We start from the raw sequence: 24,809 nt of genomic DNA on the forward strand, positions 1-24,809 counted from the left end.
CACTCCTAAGTGTATTCTATAAAGTATACCTTAATTTTGGTGTATCTGTGCTGTTTATAAAATATGCCGAGCGCCCATCTGCATGACTAAATTTAGTCACAAGCAGTTATGCCAAGTAAAATTTGGTGTAAATCCCAATGCCTAAATTAGGTGTGGACCAGGTGTACTCTACAACAATGTGCATAGATTTTTGAAACGCCCATGACCTGCCCATTCCACGTCCATGCCCATGCCACCTTTTCAACTATGTAACTTAGAATTTACATGCATCACGTTACAGAATATGCTTAGACAGTTCTGCAAGTAAATTCCAATTAATGCCAATTAGTATCAGTAACTGCTATATAGAATTCAGGGGTTAGTGTGTGCTAATTCAATTAACATGCGCTAAGCTTTAGTAAAATGGCCCCTTAATAATCTATTTGTATATTACAAAGAGGGGCATAATCGAATGGGGCGCCCAAGTTTTCCTGAGGACGCCCTCGCAGGATGTCCCGGTGAAGGGGTGGGGAACCCGTATTATCGAAACAAGATGGGCGTCCATCTTTCGTTTCGATAATACGATCGGGGACACCCAAATCTCAACATTTAGGTCGACTTTAGAGATGGTCCTCCTTAGAGATGGTCGTCCCCGGTTTTCAGCAATAATGGAAACCGAGGACGCCCATCTGAGAAACTACCAAATCCAAGCCCTTTGGTCATGGGAGGAGCCAGCATTCGTAGTGCACTGGTTCCCCTGACATGCAAAGACACCAACCGGGCACCCTAGGGGGCACTGCAGTGGACTTCAGAAATTGCTCCCAGGTGCATACCTTCAGTGCTGAGCCCCCCACCCCCCAAAAAACCCACTACCCACAACTGTACAACACTACCATAGCCCTAAGGGGTGAAGGGGGGCAACTACATGTGGGTACAGTGGGTTTCTGGTGGGTTTTGAAAGGCTCACATTTACCACCACAAGTGTAACAGGTAGGGGGGGTGATGGGCCTGGGTCCGCCTGCCTGAAGTGCACTGCACCCACTAAAACTGCTCCAGGGACCTGCATACTGCTGTCAGGGAGCTGGGTATGTTAGCGTTTACCATATGTTAATTCTGTTAGCGCGCACTAAGATGTAGTAAAAGAGATCATTAATTTGGGGTATTCATATATTACAAAGTAAACGCATTATAATCAATGACTGTTAAAACGTGTAATAGCTTGTTAAAACAATCTACATGCATAATTATAGAATACACCTAGATTTACATGCAGAACCGCACGTAACTTTAGGTGCACTATATAGAATCTGGGGGATAAGGCATGTTTGTGGCTTATGACTCTCCTGGATATATGCAAGTAATTATAGTATTCTATAATGTATATGTGTAAATGTGAGTCCCACCTATGCTCTGCATATAATAGATATAAACCACTTTGGTTGTACTAAAGAAAGGCAGAATATCAAATCTATGACCACTCTTTTACCCCCTACTCAGTGACTGCCTACTGTAGGCTCAGCTGTAAAATACTCAGTATATAAATATGCATTTATTTACAGAATAACATGTTTTTAGGCAGACTTTTGCCATTTACACACATCTGTGTACATATATGAACATATATGACATTATTCTAAACATTAACATGCATAATTTGCATAAAAATGTTAGTGTGTACTTTATATAGTTACCACCATATATGTATGCAAAAATGACTTTTTATAATTATTTCCAATATAAACTACTTTGGTTGTACTATAGAAATGAGGTATATCAAATCCAAGACCCTTTACCCTTTGTGAAAATTACCCTCTTAGGGGTCAATATTCAAAATCTGCTGAATAGGAAAATTAATGTACAACTTTGCCTAAGTATTCAGTCTGTATGCATGTGGTCTGAAGATACCAGAAGAATCTGTCTGGGTAGCACAAGGTTCAACAAAGTCCAGGCACTGGATCACATGACGCCTAGAAATTCGCCCTGCATTTCATACCCCTGAATGTTTTGTTTGTTTCTTCTTCCTGTTTCATTTATTTTGCAGAGTTGCCTCGCAACCAGTATCTCCTGGTTCTGCATCACAATTCAGCTGTCTATAAACTTGAGCCACATAGTGCAGAAAGTTGGGGAAGTCTCACAATTTCAGCTCTTGAGGCCTGAGGTAGAGTAAGGCCAGATAATGTTGAACATTGGCACTGAGCAAAACAAAACAGCACCCTGGGAACACCCCCAGTCCTGCCTCTTTTTTAACCAGGTAGATTTTGTGAATGCTGTAACTTATACACACAAAATTTAGTTGGTCAGTGGAGATTGGGGAATTTTAACCACGAAAATCTGGCATACGAACATAAAAACTGCCATACTAGATCAAATCAAAGATCCTTCAAGCCAACTGAACTCTAAACATTACATAGTAACGTAGTAACATAGTAAGTGATGGCAGATAAAGACCTGTATGGTTCATTCAGTCTGCCCAACAAGATAAACTCATTTTACTTGATATGTGATACTTTATATATATCGATACATATATAGCAGAGTTTTTTTGCCAATGAGGGAAAAGTCTCAACTACTACGGCTATTTTTACACATAGGTGTTCATTGTATAGCCCGTAGAAAAAGTCATCACTGACTCAAAAACCCTCAATCTTTCTGCTTTTTTTAAAACTTTTTTAATTTCAATATGTGAATGTCTGTTTCAGACTCAAAAACTTATTAACCTTATCAAAAATATATCAAAACTAATTCACTTATCTTGCCCAGTATTGCCAAATGTTCTTTTCGGCGCAGTGTTCCAGGTGCAAAGTGGTTCCCTGATGAAGATATTCGAAACGGGACCGTAGGAACCAGTGCATTATTTATGGTTTAATTGGATCCAGCGCCTCTTTAAAGAGATCAATTTTGGCACAGCACAGCATCGAAAAGAACATTTGGCAATACTGGGCAAGATAAGTGAATTAGTTTTGATATATTTTTGATAAGGTTAATAAGTTTTTGAGTCTGAAACAGACATTCACATATTGAAATTAAAAAAGTTTTAAAAAAAGCAGAAAGATTGAGGGTTTTTGAGTCAGTGATGACTTTTTCTACGGGCTATACAATGAACACCTATGTGTAAAAATAGCCGTAGTAGTTGAGACTTTTCCCTCATTGGCAAAAAAACTCTGCTATATATGTATTGAGATTATCTAGCACAGTAGCAGAGCATCTGTTGTGGAATTTGTATACTTTATATATATACCAGAGTTTGATTTGTCCTTGCCATTCTCAGGGCACAGACCATATAAGTCTGCACAGCACTCTTCTTGTACTAAAAGTTCTGAAGCTAATGTTGAAGTCCCTTAAAATTTACACTCAAGCCCATCCCTATCTATTCAGTCACAATCAGGGCGTAGACTGTAGAAGTCTGCCCAGCACCGGTTTTGCTTCCCAACTACCAGCGTCACCACCCAATCTCCGCTAAGATTCTGTGGATCCATTCCTTCTAAACAGGATTCCTTTGTGTTTATCCCACGCATGTTTGAATTCCATTACCATTTTCATCTCCATCACCTCCCACGGGAGGGCATTCCATGTATCCATCACCCTCTCTGTGAAAAAATACTTCCTGATATTACTCGAGTCTGCCTGCCTTCAACCTCAATTCATGTCCTCTAGTTCTACCACCTTCCTGACTCTGGAAAAGGTTTGTTTGCGGATTAATACCTTTCAAATATTTGAATGTCTGTATCAGGGGCGTATCTGAGGTTCGGCGGTAGGGGGGGCCAGGGCCAGAGTGAGGGGGCACATTATAGCCCCCCCTGCCGCCGTCACCTACCTTTGCTGGCGGGGGACCCCAACCCCCACCAGCCGAGGTCCGCTTCCTCCTGCCTTTAAAAATATTCCTTCAGCTGGTGGGGGACCCCAACCCCCGCCAGCCGAGCTGAGGTCTTCAAGTTCTTCTTCGTCCTCCATGGCCGTGCTGTTCAAAGAGCTGCAATCCAGTTTCGGAGTCTGACGTCGCTGCACATTGTGCGTGCAGGACGTCAGACTCACAGACTCTGTTTCTCTGAGTCTGATGTCCTGCACATACAACGTGCAGCGACGTCAGACTCCGAAATTAGATTGCAGCTCTTTGAACAGCATGCCACAGAGAACGAAGCAGAACAGAAGACCTTGGCTCTGCTGGCGGGGGTTCGGGTCCCCCTCCAGCAAAGGTAGGGGGGTCCAGGGCGAAATCTGCAGGGGACCAGGCTCCCGTGGACCCATGCAGATATGGCCCTGGTCTGTATCATGTCACCCCCGGTTTCTCCTTTCCTCCAAAGTATACATGTTCGGGCCGGCAAGTCTCTCCTCATATGGTTTGCAACGTAAATCCCATACCATTTTTGTAGCTTTTCTTTGCACCACTTTCAGTCTTTTTACATCCTTAGCTAGATACGGCCTCCAAAACTGAACACAATACTCCAAGTTGGGCCTCACCAACGACTTGTAGAGGGGCATCAACACCTCCTTTCTTCTGTTGGTTATACCTCTCTCTATGCAGCCTAGCATCCTTCTGGCCACGGCCGTTGCCTTGTCACATTGTTTCTTCACCTTCAGATTCTCGGACACTGACACCTCAAGGTCTCTCTCCTGAGTCGAGCTTACTAATCTCTCCCCTCCTATCTGGTATCTCTCTTTCGTGTTTCTGCACCCCAATTGCATCACTCTACACTTCTTGGCATTAAATTTTAACTTGTATATGAACATCCACTGTTACAGCTCTCCAGCTGCAATTCTACAACCATAGACAAATGCACCCAATGCGACCCAGCCCCCGCATCGCAACCCAGCCCCACCAAGGTGGAGAAAAAAGGCCTCAGCAGCACCACCCAGCCAGCCTGCAGACATACCTTCTGAATGTCAGCCTGTTCAGTATCAGTAATATATATATTTTGAAAATATATTACTTACATTACTACCGTCTTCCTTGGAGTCAATTTTTTGGACAATTGCTTCCCTCTGCAAATGAGCTCTTCATTCTCTAGTAGTAACATGGGGAAAAATGTCCTTTACTCACCTGCTCAAAATCTGCTACTACCTGTCTGCCCTGAAATGAAACATAGCCTCACCGGTGGGAGGAAAGGGGGGTGGGGGGGGGGGGGTGGGGGGAAGAGGTAGCATAATTCCAAGAGAAGAACGTTGGAAACAGTACTTGAAGCAGAGAACATGAAAGCAGATTTCATTTTGAAAAAGAACTTACACAGAAAAATCCACATAGAAATACTCATAGAAATGGAAAAAGGTAGAGAGCTGTCATGCCTCTCAACAAAAATGCAAGCACCAGAGCTCCAATTTCACTGCAGATTACCAGTGCTTAACACCAGCAGTGAAACTGGAACTCTGGTGCTTGTATTTTTGCTGTGAGGCTTGCCTGCGCTCTACCTTTTTTTTTTTTTCATTTCTATGAACTATTTTCCAGATTCCTGATGCAGGCCCTATAGCCGAAACATGGCCCATGTTGAGTCGAGTGAAGATTTACAATAAGGGGTCCTTTTATAAAGGCATGCTGAAAAATGGCTTGCGGTAGTGTAGGCACGGGTTTTGGGCGCGCACAGATCCATCTTTTAGCATGCCTTTAAAAAAGGCCTTTAAATTTTTTATTTATTTATTTCAAGTTATTTGACAAGATTATTCTCATCTGGAAATACAGCCAATATGTTCATTTTAACATTTAGCCAAAGTTAAATACAAACATATAAAATCCATTAAAGAAGAGGAAAGGGAGAAAAAAAATGAGTAAATAACTTTTAGCTAATATAAACTTTTCAATATAAATTATTATGCTTTCTCAGACCACATGATAATGTGGGGGGGGGGGGGGGAGGTTGAATAGAGAAGATTATTTAAACATAAACATATAACAAGGAAATTAAGCTGCATTACCTCCTCTTTAACTTTAAATTTAAAGCTGTTATTACAATTGTTTCATATCTAGAAATGATCGTAACTGATCTGGTGAATAGAAGACATATTTAGTGCTACCAGATGTTTTGTCATCTGGATATATCCATATTTTTTCTCCTCCAAAGAGGGAATTACTATTCTTAAAGTATAACTTCATTACGTGATTAAGATCTTGCTCGAATACAAATGACACTAACAATGTAGTTCTTTCAGTTATTGTATCCAAACTTTGCTCCAAAAGGGCTATTAAATTATTCAGATCTATATTGGAATTTTCTGCTTCTCTATTTTTTCCTTGTTCCCTACCGGGATTCAAAATATATTATATCTTATTAATCGGAGGTATAACATCCAGAGGAATTGTCAAATTCTCATTAAGGTATCTTTTAAATAAGTCCAAAGGGGAATTCCCAGGTAGTTTAGGAAAATTAAGAATTCTCAAGTTCAATCTTCTGTTATAATTTTCAATCTGTTGTATTTTGCGTCGTATCTCAGTGTTATCTTTAACCACCATATGTTTAATGTCTTGAAGTTTTTCAACATTTTCTTGTAAATTTGTAACTTTAACTGCTAGTTCTTGCTTAACTGATTCTACTGTAGTTTTCAAATCTTGAAATTTTTCATTAAGAGCAAGTACTTCACCTGACGACTTTTGTAGTATTGAATTCATTTCGGTCAACATCCACCACATCGTTTCCAGATTAACCTCCGTTTCTTTTTCCGAGAGTTTAGTCTTGGTCCTCGGCTTCTCTCGCAACGGCTCTAGTCCCTCGCTCTGCAACACATCTGAAGCACTTCCGGCTACAGACTGAGTCGCTTCCAGGGCAGCTGCCGAAGCCGGACATGGAGGAAGAAGCAATGATGGCTGAGAAAGAGAAATTTCCTCTCCCAGTGGCGATTCCCCCTCTCTGGATATCACCACGCTGGGATCCGTTTCCCTCGGCATTTGGGAGGTCCCAGTGAGGTAACGCTCAATGCTCAATTGGGTCGGGGTGGGGGTTGAGAAGGGCGGGGGAACCTGTCTCAACATCCCTTTGCGTTTCGTATGTGGCATAGTGTTAAACTCTTTAGAAGAAAAGATTTAAATCTCCCAACTTTGCAGAGACTCTCCTCACAGCGTCTTACTTGGCAGCCATCTTGACACGCCCCAGATCTAGGGCAAATGAGTATGCTAATATTCCCCGCCCCATCCTTTGCCCCACCAAATGAAACAGTCAAACTACACCCAAGGTTATGAGCATCTATATGGTTAGGCACGATAATTTTTAGCACACTCTAAAAACACTAGCGCACTTTTGTAATCTGGGCCCCAATTGTATTTTTATTCTTTTCATTTGATTATTTTACTATTGTTATACTACATGTGTTTTCCTTTGTTGGTCCTGTGCACTGGAAATTCTCTTCTATAGGATATTAGGCTGTGGAGTGATTTATTATGTTTTAGGAAATTGGTGAACGCTTACTAATTTGTGATGCTTTGATACACCTTGAGCCTTGTTTGTTTTGGGGAATGTTGCTTTTCAGTATGTGTTGTTGCATTGTCTTATGAATGGTGTTATTGTTAGCTCGTCCTGATTGTGTTATTATTTCTTATGTTTTGCATTGTAATCCACTTTATACTATGGAGAGGTGAACTAGAAATATAAATATGGTTATATTTGTATTGTTGCCATCATTAAAATAGGTCAAATTATAAATAGGGGGCATAGGTAAGGTGAGAGGGGAAGAGTTAAATGGGGAAGAAAAGGAAATAACTTGATGTCTAAGAAGGAATGGCAGTTAAGAGTTGCATTGTTATCGTTCCTTGTTACAATATTTTGTATATCTCTGTAATTTTGCTGTCAATGAACAGATTTAAAAAAGATTTTTATGGCTGTTCTATACTGCCTTGGGCGAATCTCTTCATAATGACTTAATAAATGCCAATAAATAAGTAAACAAAATGACAATGCTGGCATGGTCACCGCACATTCCATACATTCAGCATTGTTAACTGTGATCAAAGGAAATTTCAGAGAACTTATGAAAAAGTAGCTGATGTTTGTATATCTGAACAGGCTTGCAGGACAACTTCTAAACCTTTGGGGGTTCTTCCGTTCAATATCAGACTATCTATAACTGGAAAATTTGAAGAATGTAGTGACTGTCATCATGCCAAGTTCACTCAAGAGTAAACCAGAAAATCTTCCACAGAAGTCATAACGTAGCCAAGTAATGGTGTCACTTGTTCTCTACTTGGAAAGTGGCATAGAGGTGTAATTGCTAACCTGTGGGGGAAAACATGTTTTAATCAATGTCTGTGATCTGCCATGAATAAGCCTGGTGATGCGATACAAGTGCTAAACTAAAGTGAATTTAATTAACCCATTTTAAATGTTAATGCGATATTGCATGAATCTGCATGCAAAGATTCCCTTTAATATTTTTTATCATGTATGATTATGTTAACATTAATGAGATCAATATATATAGTAGAGTGGCCACTGTTTAAAGATATCTGGATAATTTATCTGTAAGAAGACTTTCAACTAACTGTCACGTTCACTAAACAGGAACTGGGTTTGTGAGCCCTTGGGCCACTGCCGAGGAGCAGCAGTGGCAGGCAAAACCACCCCACACCAGAAGCAAGGCAGAACAGACGTACCGGCAAATCCAGGCTAGGTCTCTGGTGGTCAGCCAGCAAGCAGAAGACAGGTCCAGGCCAAGGTTCACAAGGCAGGCGGCAAGCAAAACAAAGTCCAGGTCCAGGCAAAGGTTCAAAAGGCAGGCTGCAAGCAAAAACAAAGTCCAGGTCCAGGCAAAAGTTCAAAAGGCAGGCGGCAAGCAAAGCAAAGTCCAGGATCAGGCAAGGTTCAAAAGGCAGGAAACCAGCAAACACAGAAACAGGTCCAGACAAAGTCTCTCAGGCAGAAGTGCACAAGCACCCACGACCAGGGCCTAAGACACAATGCAAAGGCAAAGCCAGAGAGTTTCAAAATGGCTAATAAGCCCAGACAGGAAAGACTCAGCTGCAGCAATCACCAGGAAGCTATGGTGGCTGTGCAGGCTCAATCCAAGCAAGCAAACCTGGCAGCCTGGAAGATCCGGACCGAACTCAGCTAAAATCTGGAATGGGTGATGGTCCATAGCAGCCACCTGTTCTGGCCACCAGAGGGCAAGGAAAGCACAGACGTAACACTAACCTGTCCTTATGTTATATATCTCAAAGGGGGTATACCTTAAGTTTGATAGCAAGTAAAATATTGCCAATTTGCAAAATTGTTGGTTTAATCAAATATTAACAATGTATGTGACTATGCTGCAACAATAATTACAGAATCACTCTTCCAAGATTGTATCAGATGAAACTGCCTATATATGTTTGGCAATGTGGCAAATTGCCAACTGCCTATCTGTAATCCCAGTATTTGATCAGGAAAGAGTGTAACTTGCAGAGTGGCAGGTGTGGTTCTGGCCGCCTTGGGCAAACTGGATGGTCCGTGTGGGTCTTTATCTGCCTTTATTTGCTATAAGGTCCTTTTACAAAGGTGTCCTAGCGTTTTTAGTACACACGCTAAAAATAAGCATGTGCTAAACATTAGAGATGCCCATATATTTCTAGGGGCATCATTAGTGCGCACTAAGACTGCTAGTGCACCTTTGTAAAGACCCCCTTTATTACTATGGCACTTATTTTAGAAACATTATTCATGATATGAATGGCCAAAAAGAGCCATTTTGATGTCCATGACATGTATGTGCAAACACAAATAACAGGCAGGGAAATCCAAATATGAATGTTCCCAGAGGAGGTGTAAACATCCACCAAGGTAGAGAAACGAGATCCGCTATGGATAGGACAATGTAGAAGTGAAGAAGTAGCATGATCAACAGGACTCTTCCAAAAGTCCAAGGTGACGCAATGAAGAAATAGGGTCTTTATTCAATACTAAAACTGGACTTGACACAGCACCGTGTTTTGGCAAAGTGCCTGCATCAGGAGTCTGTGTATTGTGTTGACTAGAGGTAAGACAGTAAAAATATGCAGATGAAAAACGAACAGATCAAGTCTTTAAAAAGACTAAGGATACCAGTAAGCAGTTAAAAGTAGCGTCAGCAAAAAAGCAGAAACTTGGTGAAAGCAAAGCCATCCAAAAACGTTGAGTACAAACGCATCTTTGGATGACATTCTTCTGGTAGACATTTATTTATTTATTTAAACATATTTATATTCCACATAGTCCACAGTTCATAGCGGATTACAGAATATTGACATACGAGACAACCACCCTATAATAGAACCTGGTTCATAGACATCCAAAATCATTCCGTAATCGATATATGTATTTCCGGAAATGGATATCACCAGATGGAACATGGACATGGATTACTGAAGTATCCCTGGTATCATTGTAGAAGGGGGGAGGGAGTGGTCTCCTCCACTTCCGCCCCAAGTGACTCTTGGAATCTCTTAAGGGTTCGTAAGTGTTTTAGCACAGAGATTCTTTTGGGAGCTCTAGTATATGAAATTAAAGCACATTTATCTAAGGGCTGTCATGAAATGGTATAACAGTTTGATCTTTCTGCAGTGTTTGATCTGATCAATCACAATCTATTACTTTACCTGTTAAGTTCTACTTGTATTAGGGGTGGAGATTTTTTCCGTGGCTTAAAGGTTTCTTGGAAGAAAGAGCCTATAAAGTTAAATGGAAAAATTAATTTTATGGATCGTGGAGGACAGAGTGTGGTGTCCCATCAGGGATACCCATTCTTTTCAATATTATTGTGGCTACTTTTGGTTTACAACTTAAAATTTATGCATACATATTTATACTTATGCTGATGACATCTCTGTAGTAATTCATTTTGGCCCTTCATTACCAGATATTCATACACTTATTCAAGAATTTTTCAATATTGTTGAAAATTGAGGTACTTTGCTTTGTCTTAAATGCAATATAGAAATGATACAATTTATTTGGTTTGGTCCTTCTTCCATTTATTTCCCTTTTGTGTATATTAAGATCAAGAGTATGAAGATACAAATTGCATGTTTTAGAAGCGATTTTGGACTCTCATTTAACTATGAAAGATCAAATTAAAAAGATATCTCAGAGAGTGTTTTACAAATTGGAATTGATTAGGTATGTAAGGAAGTATATCTCTGCTGAGCATCTTAATCTATTAACTCAGGCTACTATATTATCAACTTTAGATTATTGTAATCTTCTACATATCTGATGTATGGATAAAACTCTTATATGTATACAGGTTCTCCAAAACACGGCAACTAAATTAATCTTTAATGCTTATCATGTTGAAAGAGCTACCCCATATTTGATCAAGCTCCACTGACTACCTATACGAGCATGTCGCTTTTTCAAACTTTGTATGATGGAGTTTAAAGCCTTTCATGGAATCGGCCCATGCTATATGTGTAGGCTTCTTTTTCCTCTTCTTTCTGCAAGATGTTGTCACACAAAGAATGCCTTGTTATTACATTTTCCGTGAAATTGTAATGTTCGATATCAAAAATATTTTACCAGTTCCTTTTTATTTCAGGCTGTGCATTGGAATTTACTACTGTCTAATATATGTACAGAGTTTTCTTATATCGATTTTAAGAGATTGCTAAAGACTTTATTGTTTAAAAGATTTCTGTTGTCTTGAAATTTGTACCTTTGGGAGTATATTTGCTCCTGTTTTTAATTCTTTTGTAACCCACACTAAAAGTTTTGATAATGTAGCAGGCAAAAAGTCTATTATATTGTATTGTAAAATGGCAGTGCTAACCCATAGCGGCAAGTTGCCCTTATATGGAAAGTGGATCACTAACAGTAGTACCTAACTTTGATTGAAAATTATTCTTTGTTAAACGATGGCAAACTTTAGAAGCACAAGTGATGCACTGAGCATATTGTGAGTTTTCTCTGTATAGCACACTATTCTGCATGCATGCTAACAATCATAGGGATAGATTTACTAAGTTGCATTAGCATATTAATACCAGTTAATATATTTTAATACATATTAATAAGATTTATTGCACATTATTTAATTCCAGCATCATTATTGCCAATGAGGCCTATTCAAATACTAAGCACATGACTCACATTGTGCAATAATGTATATTAATGCATGTTAAATACATTTATTAATCTTAGAAAATCAGCCCCTGAGCTTGCATGCAAAGTTACAGTGTATGAGCCCTTTGATTTCAGCTTTGGAATCATTATATTCATTTCACTGAGTCCCAGATGCTAAAATATTTGGAAACTGTGTACCCATTCTTGCTTTATTCCACTCACAACTCATTTTAAGAATAAATTATGTTCTTGTGGCTACTGATTTCATTGATCAAGCAAACATATGAAAGCAATCTGTGTATGAGTGTAACATTATAATTTGAAGTACATTGATGTAATATACCAGAAACAGCAATTGCACACTAATCTTTTCAGAGACTATTATGAGTTTCTGTGCTCCTATATATACTGGCCCTCACATTAAGCCCTATTTGCATTGATATGTGCATAAACTGGAACTTACACACATGTCTAGGATCCATTTTACAAAGCTGGGATATGCACATATCAAATCCAAGTGTGCAAATGGCAAGGGTCATGTCAGGACAAGGGCATAAGAAGGTCATAGACATTTAGTCCTCATCTAAGAAGGGGCATTTTCAATGTGATATCTAAAACCAATTTTGGATGCTTTGCTGAAAACATCCAAAAATTGAGTGGCGAACATGGCCATTTTTGAATGTGAAAAATGTTTATCTTTTTGTTTTGAAAATGGCCATTTTTAGATGTTTTGTGCTTAGTGTATTTTTCTTTTTTGACCCTTTTCGGAAAACTTCCAAGGGCAAAATGTAAAAAAACAAGCCATTGGGACATATGGGGGGGGGGGGGGGCAGCATTCTTAGTAAACTGGCCACACAGACATCCCAGCAGAGCAGTGGGACATCCTAAGGGGCACTGCAATGGACTTTGCAAAAAAGCAAACATCCATGAACAGCATGTACCCTTTTCCATTCCCTCCCATCCACAAGCTGCTAATAGTCTGGTCTAATAGGATTGGCCATAACATCTGATGCTGGAATGTACTGTTCCTTTTACATCTTTGAGTGATGGAAGGGCATCAGTGATCACTGGGGGAGTAAGGGGAGGTCATGCCTTAATCTCTCTAAAAGTCATCTGGCCATTTAGGGCACCTTTTTATGACTTAGTGGTGATTGAAACAGGTCCAGACCAAAACATCCAACTTTTAGCCCTGGACATTTTTGATGTTACATTATGCCAAAAAAAAGTCCACGTTGTGGGTACACCCAAATCACGCCCCCAACGCGCCTCCTTGTGATTTGGACATACTGGAAATGAACTACATAGAAAAATGTCTTTAAAATGTGTTTTGAAAATACCGATTTGAACATTTTGGCAAGAAAAACTTCCATCTGCTGCTTTGTCCCACTTTTTGGATATTTTTTCTGTTTTGAAAATGAGCCCCTTAGGGCCAGATTCTATATATGGTGCCTAAAAAGTCTGCTCAGTAAACATTTCTGCCTAAGCATATTCTATAAGCGGTGCCTAGATTTAGGCATGGTATATAGAATATGCTTAGTTGATATCCTAGTGCTTAAAACTACGTAAGTCCATTTTTTACACCAACAAAATCGTGGTGTAAATCCCGGTGCGTAGATTTACGCACACTGGGCCATATTCTATAACTACATGTGTAAATTTTGGAATGCCCTTGAAACACCCATTTCCCTGCCCATAGTCACACCCCTTTTGATTTTGGCGTGGATCTCTTGGCATGCTATATAGAATCTGGCCCTAAATGTCTATGTCCTTACAGACCAACACTGTGAGTTACATCTGCTTCCACGCATATTTAGTATTTGGTAAACAGCTGATATTGAGCAACACTCCACTGGCAGAATATAGGAGGTTCCCCTAATCCTCCAGAGGTTTTTGTCCCCCAAATGCCAAACTGGCAAAGGAAACCAACCACTGTAACAATATCAGGATAATAGCCAGTTATGTTTTCCAATGTGGCAAAGATAATCAGTTATGAACCAGCAAATAACTGGTTAAGTTGTCATTGCACAACATAACTGGTTATGTGCTGGCTTTGAAATTATTGATTTTTTGTTTTTACTTTATTTTCATAAAATGTATGTTTATGCTGCATGCACCCAGGGTATAAATGTCCATTTCTCCTGTATTTTAGAACAGGCTGTATGTCAGCAGATTCTGTTCTAAAATAATGGTGAAACTTGAGACACACTGACCTGCATGTCTCAATTCCTACTTCTATGACCTGTCAAAAATAGGGCTGACAATCACTACTAGAGAATATTATGATCAGTAGCTAACCTAGATTGATTGTCAAGCTATAAGCACAATGAAGGTAGTCTCCTCTTATATTAAACTGACGATCTAGAAAAAATGGGAGATCTTAATATCTATATATTCGGCGTATCTGGCCTTATCACACGTGATTAAACCTCACTTTCCGTGTGGTTGGAGGAAAGGCCTCAAGAAGCCCCCAGCTACTGAATTATTAGCTGTAGGGGCTGGGCTGCTTCATCATTGGCCTGAAAACCTCGTGATATATAGCCTTTATATAAGGCTCATTTACAGTGGTGGAAATAAGTATTTGATCCCTTGCTGATTTTGTAAGTTTGCCCACTGACAAAGACATGAGCAGCCCATAATTGAAGGGTAGGTTATTGGTAACAGTGAGAGATAGCACATCACAAATTAAATCCGGAAAATCACATTGTGGAAAGTATATGAATTTATTTGCATTCTGCAGAGGGAAATAAATATTTGATCCCCCACCAACCAGTAAGAGATCTGGCCCCTACAGACCAGGTAGATGCTCCAAATCAACTCGTTACCTGCATGACAGACAGCTGTCGGCAATGGTCACCTGTATGAAAGACACCTGTCCACAGACTCAGTGAATCAGTCAGACTCTAACCTCTACAAATGGCCAAGAGCAAGGAGCTGTCTAAGGATGTCAGGGACAAGATCATACACCTGCACAAGGCTGGAATGGGCTACAAAACCATCAGTAAGACGCTGGGCGAGAAGGAGACAACTGTTGGTGCCATAGTAAGAAAATGGAAGAAGTACAAAATGACTGTCAATCGACAAAGATCTGGGGCTCCACGCAAAATCTCACCTCGTGGGGTATCCTTGATCATGAGGAAGGTTAGAAATCAGCCTACAACTACAAGGGGGGAACTTGTCAATGATCTCAAGGCAGCTGGGACCACTGTCACCACGAAAACCATTGGTAACACATTACGACATAACGGATTGCAATCCTGCAGTGCCCGCAAGGTCCCCCTGCTCCGGAAGGCACATGTGACGGCCCGTCTGAAGTTTGCCAGTGAACACCTGGATGATGCCGAGAGTGATTGGGAGAAGGTGCTGTGGTCAGATGAGACAAAAATTGAGCTCTTTGGCATGAACTCAACTCGCCGTGTTTGGAGGAAGAGAAATGCTGCCTATGACCCAAAGAACACCGTCCCCACTGTCAAGCATGGAGGTGGAAATGTTATGTTTTGGGGGTGTTTCTCTGCTAAGGGCACAGGACTACTTCACCGCATCAATGGGAGAATGGATGGGGCCATGTACCGTACAATTCTGAGTGACAACCTCCTTCCCTCCGCCAGGGCCTTAAAAATGGGTCGTGGCTGGGTCTTAAAGGTTGGAAACAACTTAGCTTTATCAGTTGTGTCCTTCTTCTGATGGGTCTTTCTTGCAACGCTTATTCTGACCACGGCCTACGATGGCCAGCGTTCTATTCACCTGCCTCAGGGTCCTGTGGTCTGCGTTAATCTAATGCAAAAGGAAACACATTAGCGTTCCTACCAATGCTGTCTTGGCAATATCAATACTCTGCTGTATTGTTGTACCTCCACTCGGGTAGAATTTTGAAAGACAAATGCATCAAAAGATGGCCGCCCTTAATATAGACAGTTACGTCAGACGCCAAATATGAGCTTGGCCAATCAGTACATTGCTTCTTCGTCTAAGTCTCAACTGCTTTCGGGGGGCACATTGAAAGTTATACAGGCTATTTTCAAACCATGTATTCTATAAATGTTCAAAAGAAATGACACCATTCTATTTTGCCATTCAAACCTTCTGGGGCTAAAGAAATGTCTTTCAAAATTTGGTACACTACTGATAAGGATTTCTGCAACCTAAAGCACATCATTTGCTGTGTTTTCTATTATTGTTTTTTTCCCCCCATTTCCCTAGGTAGTAGTCATGTTCTGAAAAACAAATTAAAATAAACTTTTCATTTTATTTTATTTTTAAGGAAAATGAGCCCAAAGATCTGCTGGCTTTGCAGGTTATCCAATACTGAATCCAATGAAACTTCAAAGTAAGTATCACTGAAATCCTACAATCAGGTATCTTTCACATCTAACATCAAAATAGGTTGCTGATCTACATATCTGCACACAAGCAAAATTCACTTAGATCAAAAGAATAGTCCCTGAGAACAAAAAAAAAAAAATAAAAAAATAAACCTTATGGTAAATAATATCTATCATATTTATATATTTAGACAGGTAGTAATCTGCCTATCAAAACTAGTGTTGTGTTCTAGAGACAAATAAAGGTAAATCTATGCCATTAGGCAGACTAGGCAGTTGTTTAGATTTTGACAGCTATAGAAACTCAAGGATCCTTTTACTAAGCTGCGGGAAAAAAGGCCCTGTTGTAGTGGCAGGGACTGTTTTTCCCATGTACGAGGATGATATAAGGGGCAGCGTTAGGGTAGTGCTGGGGGTTATGCAGCTGCTGGCAATATTCAGTGCCGGGTGAATTTTAGGACAGCTCACCTCCTCAGCTCCAGCCAAGTAGGCGTGGATGGGGACCCAGGCTAGTGGGTCTAATTTGCAGCCATGTCGCTCTGGCGCAGCACACACTGCTTTGCTGGGTGCTGGGCCCAACAGCAACTCAGCCACATGGCCAACCAGGTGGCCCAATTTCTCTAAGGCAGCAGAAGTAGCTGCATCTCCTGACACCTCTGAGGGCAATGGGAGCCCCACAGGGGAGGACTTGGAAACTGTGTTTGCTGCTACAAGGCATGGACTTTCCCCAGCAGCTAGATGGATGGGTGGGAGAGGTGGCAAAGGGGAAGGAGAGGATGAGGTAGGGCTGTGAGGCAAATATTTAACATGGTGGTGGTGATGGCGGGGCATAAAATATGATATGGTGAGCACAAATAAATACTGCACTGACCTTTACTGGAAATTGGTCTGTATGAATCTTTGTGTGACATGGACCCCAGCTGGTGTGGTCCCTGGTCAATTCTGTCGGCGGAGGGGGGGGCATTGTCCTCACGTTCTACCTGATGCTGTTGCTGCTGTGTCCTCTGGCAGGGGCTGTCTTCATTGTGGAGCATGCAGCAGACCATGAATATCTTGGCAACGTTTTCTGGGCTGTGAAGTGCGGGTCACGGGTGTGGATTCTGGGGGCATCTTGAGGGAGGTAGGGTAGTGATGTAAGGGGGGTGGTATGGGGGTTAGAAATCCCAGTACTGCTTAACTAGGAGCCATCCGCCAGTGATCTCCCCCCAGTCAAAGTTGATTCCAGAATGCTGCAGGACGTCAGACTCACAGAAACAGAATGAAGGCTTGCGCCGGAAGAAGAGGACCTCGGCTGGCGGGGGTTGGGGTCCACCGCCAGCAAAGGTAGGCGACGGCGGGGGAGGGTTGGAGGCGGGAAGGGGGGTTGAGAGGGTCGTCGGCAGGGGTGGGTCAAAGTTGGTGGTGGCGGCGGCAGGGGGGGGGTCTGCAGCACCGGGGGGGGGGGGGGCTAAAATGTGCCCCTCACCTCGGGCTCTGGACTCCCCTACCGCCGAAGTCTGGCTACGCCCCTGCTAGTAGTGCTATAGAAATGCTAAGTAGTAGTAGCAATGTGTGTGTGCGCTACCCATGTACTAAAAAATAAAATTAATTTTTGGGCACAGGATGTGTCTAGAGGTGGAGAGTATTCAGCACAGCAACACAGAAAGGGTCAAAGCACAAAAAAAAATGCAGAACAAGCAAAAAAATCTGTTCCTTTTTTTCAAGGCTCTTAGTGCTTTTTGTTTGTTTTGGAGATGGAGAGTGGTCATGTTAAGTGCTAATAGGTTAACACAGCTACATTGCTGCGTGCTAACCAACTAGCACAGGTTTATCATGTGAGTCCATACCACCTACAAAATAGGTGGCTTTAGGAGCTCATGCACTAATGAGAACATTAGAGTTTAGCCATTATTGAACAAATCTGAAAATCGGCCATTTTACCTCAGAGATAAAAATGGCCTTAGCTCATGAGAATGACCTGCATGAGGACATGTTAAGGCCACATTTTACCGCTGTACAGTAAAATGCTTCAATGTTTGTTAGAACTTTTCTCTATTACAAGTAAATTAAAATAACAACATATTTTTCTTATTACGTCATGAATTCAAACATTACTGGGAGTATAATATAATCTTTTTTTTCTGCCCCAAGACTTTCTTTAGATGAAGTATTACAGTGGTCCCAATCACTTCAAAACTTGATGGCTACTAAATGTAAGTCTGATATAATTCTACCATGCTGTGAGATTATTTTGATGTTTTGTTTGTAAAGTAGAAATCAACTGACCTACACCAGGTGACAAAAGAAAATGATAGACAAACTACTAGGCATTTACAATTCTGGCCAAGAACACAAAATACAGTAAAGCTCAATGGAGACAATTTTATAAAGCCCTTTTCAGCATAAAACAGCAGTGTGAAGTAAATATAAATTTGCACAAACTAAGGTGGCAGCTTGAGCCTTTAACAGTAGTGTTGTGAGACTACTGTTAAGGGTTTTTGGCCATTTTGAACCCAGATGCCGATGGGCCAGGAGCATAAGAACATATGAGTAGCCGTACTGCGTCAGACCAATGGTCCATCTAGCCCAATATCCTGCTTCCAACAGTGACCAATCCTGGTCACAAGTACCTGGCAGAAACCCAATTAGTAGCAGCACTCCATGCTACAAATCCTGGGGCAAGTAATGGCTTCCCCCATGTCCATCTCAATAACAGACTATGGCCTCTTCCTTCAGGAACTTGTCCAAACCTATTTTAAAATAGATATGCTAAATGCTGTTACCACATCCTGCGGCAGCAATTTCCAGAGCGTAACAATTCTATGAGTGAAAAAAATATTTCCTCCTATTTGTTTTAAAAGTATTTCCATATAATTTCATTGAGTGTCTCCTGGTCTTTGTACTTTTTGAAAGAGTGAAAAATTGATTCATGTTTATTCATTTTACACCACTCAGGATTTTATAGACCTCAATCATATCTCCCCTCATCTGTCTCTTTTCCAAACTGAAGAGCCCTAACTTCTTTAGCCTCATATGGGAGGAGTTTCATCCCCTTTATCATTTTGGTAGCTCTTCTTTGAACCTTTTATGCTTCCACTATATCTTTTTTGAGATTCAGCAACTAGAATTGAATAGAATTCAAGGGGAGGTCGTACCATGGAACACCTAGGAATCATTCCTGCCCCCACTAAGCCACCAGGGAGACCATAATAGGTGCTGAGACAATGTGGATAGGAGGCTAGTTTTGAAGGAAGTTTCTGTTGTAGGGGTTGATAATGAGGTTTGGGGGGGGGGGGGGAATTAAGATCTTGGAATGGGTAGGTGGTTTGTAGGGGAATCAGGGACTGTGAGATTGGAGCTTGGGTCAGCTGAACTGGGGCATCAGAGGATGAGGGTGATTGTATTCTGAAACTGGTCCCTTAATAAATAGATTACCCAAGTTGGGATTTGTATCTTTTCATTGTCGCAGATGTAGCAATGCAAAAAGTAATTTACCGCATGAATCACTAACCAGTGGTACTGAAATATGTTAGTATCCCATGTAGTGTATTATGCTACTGTATAACTGAGGATTTTAACATGGCTCAGTTTCTACAGATAATCACGTGCTGTACTCCTACTCCACTCAACCTTGATCCCCTGTAAAGTATATGCATATATAACTTAAAGGTACATGCTATGTATTAGTAGCATGCAGTATATGCAGTTTTTAGTTTATTTGGAAGGTGTGGAATGTGATCAGGTTTTTTTTTTGTTTTTGAGTTTTTATGTGTGTTATTTTTGTAAACTGCCTAGGTCATTGGGTTTGATTTTTACGCCAGCTGAAACCTGGTGTAACAGGAGCACAAGTTAGGTGTAGATCACCTATATTCTATAACACTGCTCCCAGCTTTTTAGAATGTTCCTGACTCACCCATGCCCCTCCCATGGCCATGCCCCTTTATGGTTTTGCATACCATGGGATTTGAGTGCCCAGCATTATAGAATAGCGCTAAGCCAAATGCATGCACAAATCCTAATTGGTACCAATTGACATCAATTATTGCTCATTAAGGGCTTGTCTGCCTATTAAGTTGTGCATGCATCTTGAGATTGCACCCAAATTTAGGCATCCAATTATTGCTTATTAATGGCTCCTTATCCAATTAAGTTGTGCCATATATAGGATCCGTGGATAAGTGCCTATATGCTTTTATATATAGGCATGTAGAACAAGCCACCAAAGTGTGCAAATGCTGATGCACAAATTTCTACCTGCTTCAGAGCAGCTGTAAATATGTACATATACTCATGAATTTTACAAAATATGCGGGTACATTACAGCACTATCCCTGCTCCTCCCACACTATGCCCTGAGGAATGCCTATTCAAAGTGCATATATAAATAACATGCCATCTTGTCAGTGTGCACATACTATGGGACTCTAGTAAGAAAGGACTTTTCCATATGTAGAAATGCCTTTCTATATGAAAAGCCCTTTATTTAAATTGTTCCCATTACCATCAGCTTTCTTCTATATGCTTTAGATACCAGAGGCCAGATTTAAATTTTAGACCAAAACAAGGTAAAATAAAATGCAAAAAGTCTGTAATCTCGCTTCTGTGACTCCAACTGGAGCACCCTCTTCCAACTTCTCAGAAGGAAACTTTCCACTAGGGACATGCTTTTCTTTGGTGTGAAACGGACAATGTCAAGGGTTTGTCCTATTTTAGTCCTTTTTGATCTCTAAATAAAACAGAACAAAAAAGAAACTTTGTTTCTCGTTCTTCTTGTAAGCTTCTCCCCCTGACTTAGTCCATAATCAATCCATGGACAATAGAGTGGCAATTCTATAAATGGGTACCTCTTTGTGGACACTCTGATGCCCCATATAACAGCATCTGGATGTTATAGAATTATAGAATACTAGAGTAACTTGGTATTGGTGTGCCTTATACTTGGGTGTCTGCAGTGACATCAGTCATAGGCCTGGTGTAACCCATGGCTGGTTAATATGACTGAAATATGCATAATTTACAGTATTCTGTAAGATACACAGATAAGTGAGAACCCCACCCATGATACACACATAACTGAGAGCACCACCTATGATACACACATAAGTGATAGCTCCACCCATGATACACACATACATGAGAACCCCGCCCATGATACATGCATAACTGAGAACCCCGTCCATGATACAAAGAAAAGTGAGAGCCCCGCCCATGATACACACATAAGTGAGAGCCCCGCCCATGATACACACATAAGTGAGAACCCCGCCCATGATACACACATAAGTGATAGCTCCACCCATGATACACACATACATGAGAACCCCGCCCATGATACATGCATAACTGAGAACCCCGTCCATGATACAAACAAAAAAAAAGAGCCCCACCCATGATACATACATAAGTGAGAACCCCGCCCATGATACACACATAAATAAGAGCCCCACTCACACTCTAAACATAACTGAGAGCCCCACCCATGCTCCACTCATATATATACCCCCTTACATGTATGTGCTATAGTACCAGGGCTTTTTTTGAGGGGGTACTTGGGGGTACTGAGTACCGGCACCTTTTCCACTGTCTGCTAAAGTTGACCCATGGTTCTCATATTTTAATGAAAGAGTTCAGGTTCTACATACAAATTCTGCCTTGTCATAGATTCTATGACTGGTTGCAGGGGTCCTGGTTATTGTGGGGGGAGTCCCTCAATGATCACTCCACCCCTGAAGGGTGGCCTGGCATTTGAGTACCGGCACCTTTTTTGCTAGACAAAATGCACTGTATAGTACTTAGGCATACCCTTATAAAATAGTGGAGTGAAGGAGTGGAGGAGTGGCCAGAGCACCAGTCTTGCCTTCCAGAGGTGGCCAGTTCAAATCCCACTGCTGCTCCTTGTAATCTTGGGCAAGTCACTTAACCCTCCATTGCCTCAGGTACAAACTTAGATTGTGAGCCCTTCTGGGACAGAGAAATATCCAGAGCAGTGGCGTAGGAAGGGGGGGGGCGGTGGGGCGGTCCGCCCCGGGTGCACATCGCTGGGGGGTGTCGGCGCCTCGCTGGTTCCTTGCTCTCTCTGCCTCGGAACAGGTTGCTCCGGGGCAGAGAGAGCAGGGAACCAGCGAGGTGCCGACACCCCCCAGCGGCATGCACTCGGCGGATTGGCTCTCCCGCCCGCCCCTCACCGCCTTCCAGGTATGTTCTCGGGGGGGTTGCACTCCAGAGGGGGGAGGGTGCGCCGCGCTGCACCCGGGGGGGGGGGGGGGGCACCACGGCGACCCGCCCCGGGTGTCAGCTGCCTTCGCGACGCCACTGATCCAGAGTACCTGAATGTAACTCACCCTGAGCTACTAATGAAAAAGGTGTGAGCAAAATCTAAATTTAAAAAAAAAGGGTCTTTCACAACTGGTACAAAGACTGTGGATGAAAAGTTCCCACTGATTTTGAGCAACACAGGCAGTTTGAAAATTGCTCCCTTAATAAATGGTATTTCAAGCCGAAGTGCAGGTCATCTTTTTTTTTATTATTTTATTTATAAATTTTAATCACATTACAAGCATCAAAAACTTGAGTAGGAAAATCAGAAAGAAAACTTTTATATAAGAGTATATACTTAAATATTGTAATAAGTAAAGAAAACAAATTTTATATCTTGTCTTAGACCACCAAAGGTAGGAGGGTCGGTTGATTAGATTTAGGAGAGAATCATAATACAAAGAAAAAAATCACAAAGAAAGGCTTAACGATATATCCACTGTATAATTATCCACTTATCCCTGGAACCTATACTAGATTTCTCCAAAGAGTTTCATGACAATTTTTTCTGATCGATAAATTGTTTTAAGTGAACAGGATTAAAGAAAAGATATTTAACACCCAGATATTTTATGTTGCATTTACATGGATAATTCAAATTAAAGGTAGCTCCCAAAGCCAAAATAGCTGGTCGCAGTGCTATAAATTCTTTTCTTCTGGCCTGTGTCAGTTTGGTAACGTCTGGGAAAACCCAGATCTTCCCTCCATAAAAAGGAGTCTGTAAGTTTCTTAAGGCCATTTTTCTCACAAGATCTAAGTCTTGTTGGAATACAAACGATACCAGCAATGTTTGTCTGTCTGTTGTAGAATTCAAAGAAGTTTCCAACAGTTCTGAAACATTAAGATCTCTTTGTAAGTTCGAAGAGTCTTGTAAGTCTGCATTTGTTTTGGTTTTTGTTGGGAGATAGTAAATTTTGTTCAATGGTGGTATATCAGTTGAAGCAAATTTTAAATTTTCGATCAAATACCTTTTAAATATGTCTAAAGGCAAATACACTGGTGTTCTGGGGAAATTTAACAATTGGAGATTTAATCTCCGATTGTAATTTTCAAAGTATTCAAGTCTATGATGTATCTGTGTATTGTCCTGTATCAATTTTGAGGTAATTTCCTTCATCTTAATAGAGTCCACACTTAAAAGGTTTATCTTTTCATTCATTTCATTTTTCATATCTTTAAATGCAACATGTAAACTCTGTACATTTTCAGAAAGTTTGTCAATCTTGCCTGTTGAAGTCTTCATAGTATTGTCCAAACGCTGGAGGACTTCCCAAATCGCCTCCAGCGTAACCTTCACAGGTGGGGCGCTTGTTGTTGTTAGCTTTTCTCGAAGGGTCGCATTGCCCTTCGGCTCCGTTGTTAAGGGAGCTCCGGCAGATATTTCGACATGCTGGCCCAGCAGCGAGGCTCCTTCTCCGCTTTCCGAAGTCAGAGAATCACCTTCCAGGTCTTGTACTGTCGGCTGTAAAGGCGGGAGCTGTGTCGGGGGAGACAACGAGGTGTCTATTCCCAGGATCTCGGCGTCTCTCCATACCGATAGATCAGCGGGACCTCCCGACGTCAAGGAAGTGGATTGCCGCATTAGGAACCGCTCCAAAGTCTGCTGGTTGGGCGTTGATGTCAGGGACGTCTGGGCTACCGCCCTGACGGTTCCCTTCCTCTTAGTATGAGGCATTACGTTGAAATAAGAAAAGTTTTAAGGTAAGTTTTAGGAAAAAACCAAGAGGAATCAAAAGAAACTCAAGCAGCGATGGAGTAGTCACCAGCGCGAGCAGTTGTTAGCGCCGCCATCTTGCTCCGCCCCCTCTTAACATTTTCATGAAAAGGTGATACTTCTAGTGTAAAAGACTAGTAAAAGGGGAGGGGATGGGAGAGAATTTGGTTGGTTTATGAAAAGTACTGCAATCTCAATGGCAAATTTGTTACTGAAATATTGAGAACTTGACTAGTAAAGAGGAAATTGAAGACAAGCTAGCGATATTTAAAACCATTTAACCAGCCAGGAACGGCTCCTGGCTGGGTAAGTGGCACTTAACCAGCTATCCGGCAATATTCAGTGGGAGATAGCTCATTATCTCCTGCTGAATATTGCCAGTTAACGCTCAGCGGATAGACGGTTATATCGTGTGGTATAACCAGCTATATTCTGATATTCAGCGCATCACTGGCTAAGTTTGGTAGCCAAATTAGGCCACCAAAATAGCTGTAATATCTTTTGCCAATCTGC

At 41.3% G+C, this 24,809-nt stretch overlaps 1 protein-coding gene across 1 annotated transcript in view; it reads left to right on the plus strand.

Moving 5' to 3' along the window:
* Window positions 1–24,809, plus strand: part of RGS13 (regulator of G protein signaling 13) — a 75,093-nt gene that overhangs the window by 26,959 nt on the left and 23,325 nt on the right. Inside the window, exons 2-3 of the mRNA XM_030206911.1 lie at window positions 16,228–16,293; window positions 18,419–18,480. Of these exons, the coding sequence (XP_030062771.1) occupies window positions 16,232–16,293; window positions 18,419–18,480 (124 nt within the window). The 5' untranslated portion in view covers window positions 16,228–16,231. The remainder of the gene's footprint in view (window positions 1–16,227; window positions 16,294–18,418; window positions 18,481–24,809) is intronic.

This window comes from Microcaecilia unicolor, chromosome 6 (assembly GCF_901765095.1).
Source record: "Microcaecilia unicolor chromosome 6, aMicUni1.1, whole genome shotgun sequence".
NCBI classification, from domain to species: Eukaryota; Metazoa; Chordata; class Amphibia; order Gymnophiona; family Siphonopidae; genus Microcaecilia; species Microcaecilia unicolor.